Raw genomic sequence first — 3,182 nt, forward strand, 5'->3', positions numbered from 1 at the left:
TTTGTTAAAGTGTCAGAATATCTGGGATGTGATGCAGGTTGGTTGCAGTGGAGTAGGAGAACACATATGCTTGGCTTATGAAAAGAACCGGTGGGTCAATCTCAGACGTGAGTGTTTAGCAGGAGAGGTAAGACGAAACAGTTACCCTTTGTCTTCTTTGAGTTGGATACTGATGAGTTTAAGGTAGACATGATTGATATATGTGTGGTGGTGTCATAGGATGTTGGTGACTGGAAGAATATGGTCAAATTCTGTGGAGAGAGGAAGGTTCAGCCAGAGATTCTGTTTTATGAAGCTGCCTGATTGACGACCTAACAAGTGACAGTATTGTATCAATGTGGTGAAGTCCAGCATTGATGTATAAACAGTGACATGTTCCAGTTCAAAAGTTGTGATTTCACGGCTTGGGTTCCCTTGGAAACTACGTTTGTTCATCTACAGAGTCCTTCTATAGCTCAATGGAAACAAAAACAAAATATGTTTCCGCTACCAAAGACACTTTTGTTTCTTTACTTCCGAAAGCTACTTCTTTATTTTTGTCTTCTCTCTCTCGAAGTAGCTTTGCCACATTTTCTAGCATCTCATGATTGTGGCTCTTGTACCTCTTACAACAGCACACAATGCTTTGAATAACTTTTGGTTAAGAAACTTCGGAATTAAAATAGTTTCATGTCACACCATATACTAAATTCCAGGCTTTCCAGCGAAAATCATTGAAACCTTGAATCATCATACTCAATGAGACCCATGGAATCAGTGCTATTTGTAGAATTCAACTGCTTCATTATATAATAAGGTCTTGCGACTGAACAAAACTTAAGAAAAATAATATTTTTTTATATCCAAAAAGAGAAGCGTTCAAAAAACCTCTCAAAGACAAAGAGTACAACATGGAATGGCTACAAATAGCCAGCAAAAGAAGATGAGTGTAATCCAAGGCTGTTATACATTGATAGCAAGAACCAAAAATCCTTGAATATAAACCCAAAAACCCAAAAGAAAGAAGAAAAAAAGAACAACAAAAAAAAACCTGCAATATTTTCTCTGGGGATTTTGATAATACATTACAACAAAACTGGTGAAGCAACAACAACCTGGGTAAAGGTTTGTGGTCAACAAAGTTTTTCATCTCTCCAAAAAAATTCTTCACTGCAAAATGAGTTTTGTCAGGGTAAATCTAACACCCCCCGATTTACAGAACTCTAGGGTGTGTGGATGATATATTATGTAATAAAATATATTTATATGTAACCTTTTGTTATCTTTCAGGCCTCCATTTTTTTTTCTTTTTTTGGCCGCTTTTACCTCTGCTTATGTTTGCTCATTAGTTAGTTCTCCTTCAAGAACGGATCAGTGCCATTAGGAGGTTCTTCTCGGTTTTCAGAAACGGAAGAAATGCTAAAGCTGTTGTAGTTATCAATGCTACTGGTTCGTGGCTTGCCTGGTCTTGACCGTATGTTGCTTCCCATTGGAAATGGTTCCTGTGATATATAACAACAAAGGGAGATAATATGATTATATGAATGTTATATTCATTAACTACGACCCTCTCTATCTACAACTGCGCATAACCAGATCTAATGAATATAATGAAATCACATCTGAATACTGGCAACCAAAGGGAGACCGAATACGAGCCGCAAGCAAGGAGATGAATATGATGGATTAAAATGAGATAAGGGGAACCAAAACCAGACGAAATTTCTATCATGAAGCTTTANACCTGGGTAAAGGTTTGTGGTCAACAAAGTTTTTCATCTCTCCAAAAAAATTCTTCACTGCAAAATGAGTTTTGTCAGGGTAAATCTAACACCCCCCGATTTACAGAACTCTAGGGTGTGTGGATGATATATTATGTAATAAAATATATTTATATGTAACCTTTTGTTATCTTTCAGGCCTCCATTTTTTTTTCTTTTTTTGGCCGCTTTTACCTCTGCTTATGTTTGCTCATTAGTTAGTTCTCCTTCAAGAACGGATCAGTGCCATTAGGAGGTTCTTCTCGGTTTTCAGAAACGGAAGAAATGCTAAAGCTGTTGTAGTTATCAATGCTACTGGTTCGTGGCTTGCCTGGTCTTGACCGTATGTTGCTTCCCATTGGAAATGGTTCCTGTGATATATAACAACAAAGGGAGATAATATGATTATATGAATGTTATATTCATTAACTACGACCCTCTCTATCTACAACTGCGCATAACCAGATCTAATGAATATAATGAAATCACATCTGAATACTGGCAACCAAAGGGAGACCGAATACGAGCCGCAAGCAAGGAGATGAATATGATGGATTAAAATGAGATAAGGGGAACCAAAACCAGACGAAATTTCTATCATGAAGCTTTATTAATAATCTACCTGATCACCAGCATTTGGACCATCGGTGTGGAAGAGAATAGGCCGGCATCGTTTGTCTTCGTTCATTAAGCTTGAATTCTGGAAATGGGCAATAAGAGCTGTTTTCCCTTGGATACGAGCATACGTAAGCGTTGCCACCTTTTCGCTATTGAACTTTTCCCACTTTTTGCCATTAAATGCCTGTGGATGTTGTTTTTGAAGCTTTTAACCAATGCTCTCCCAAAGAAAGACCAAAAGCGATAAGAAAAAGCAGCAATACAAGACAGTATACCTTATAAAATGGGACAATCTTTTCAGGTTCAATAAGGTTGATGAAAGCATATCCCACGTTGCATTTGTTCTGAAATGAGAGAGTGAGATTAGATAAAATCGATATTGCCAATACCAAAAAGCTCATGTCTGCTAAATAAGACTTTCTTATATAAAATGGTAGGACGCCTGCTTGCCTTGAAGTCAATTGGCAAATATAGGAAATCATATGTTCCTTTACAGTGCTCGTCAATGGCAGATAGAAGCATCTTAGAAGTATACCTAAACCATAGCAGGATTTTTTATTAAAAAAGAATCGGATGAAAACAGATTACATCTTAATCAAAGACAATCAAAATTCACTTACTTATTAGGAATGTTTTTAATCATCAACGTTGTCCTCCTGTCGTCCCCATGTAATATACGGTCAACGTCAAGCTCATACAGTTTCTTATCCGCATTACTAGAGCTAGATTCGCTTCTACGGTGAGAGAGATTCCTGTATCGTTCATTTGGCGAGTCAAAGGACCCTGGCATGGAACCCATTGGACTCCTTCCAGGAAAGAGATGAG

At 37.5% G+C, this 3,182-nt stretch overlaps 2 protein-coding genes across 2 annotated transcripts in view; one reads left to right on the forward strand and one right to left on the reverse strand.

Moving 5' to 3' along the window:
* The window catches only part of LOC104756918, a 5,606-nt gene extending 5,574 nt beyond the window's left edge, over positions 1–32 (forward strand). Inside the window, exon 13 of the mRNA XM_019231416.1 lies at positions 11–32. Within this exon, the coding sequence (XP_019086961.1) occupies positions 11–32 (22 nt within the window). The remainder of the gene's footprint in view (positions 1–10) is intronic.
* LOC104739349 (protein MEI2-like 1) overlaps positions 817–3,182 on the reverse strand; it is a gene marked incomplete in the record, with an annotated part of 8,498 nt that continues 6,132 nt past the window's right edge. The window contains 6 exon segments of the mRNA XM_019237909.1: positions 817–1,094; positions 1,724–2,110; positions 2,362–2,541; positions 2,633–2,701; positions 2,808–2,892; positions 2,978–3,182. Of these exon segments, the coding sequence (XP_019093454.1) occupies positions 1,958–2,110; positions 2,362–2,541; positions 2,633–2,701; positions 2,808–2,892; positions 2,978–3,182 (692 nt within the window).

The sequence above is a fragment of the Camelina sativa genome, chromosome 2 (genome assembly GCF_000633955.1).
Source record: "Camelina sativa cultivar DH55 chromosome 2, Cs, whole genome shotgun sequence".
NCBI classification, from domain to species: domain Eukaryota; kingdom Viridiplantae; phylum Streptophyta; class Magnoliopsida; order Brassicales; family Brassicaceae; genus Camelina; species Camelina sativa.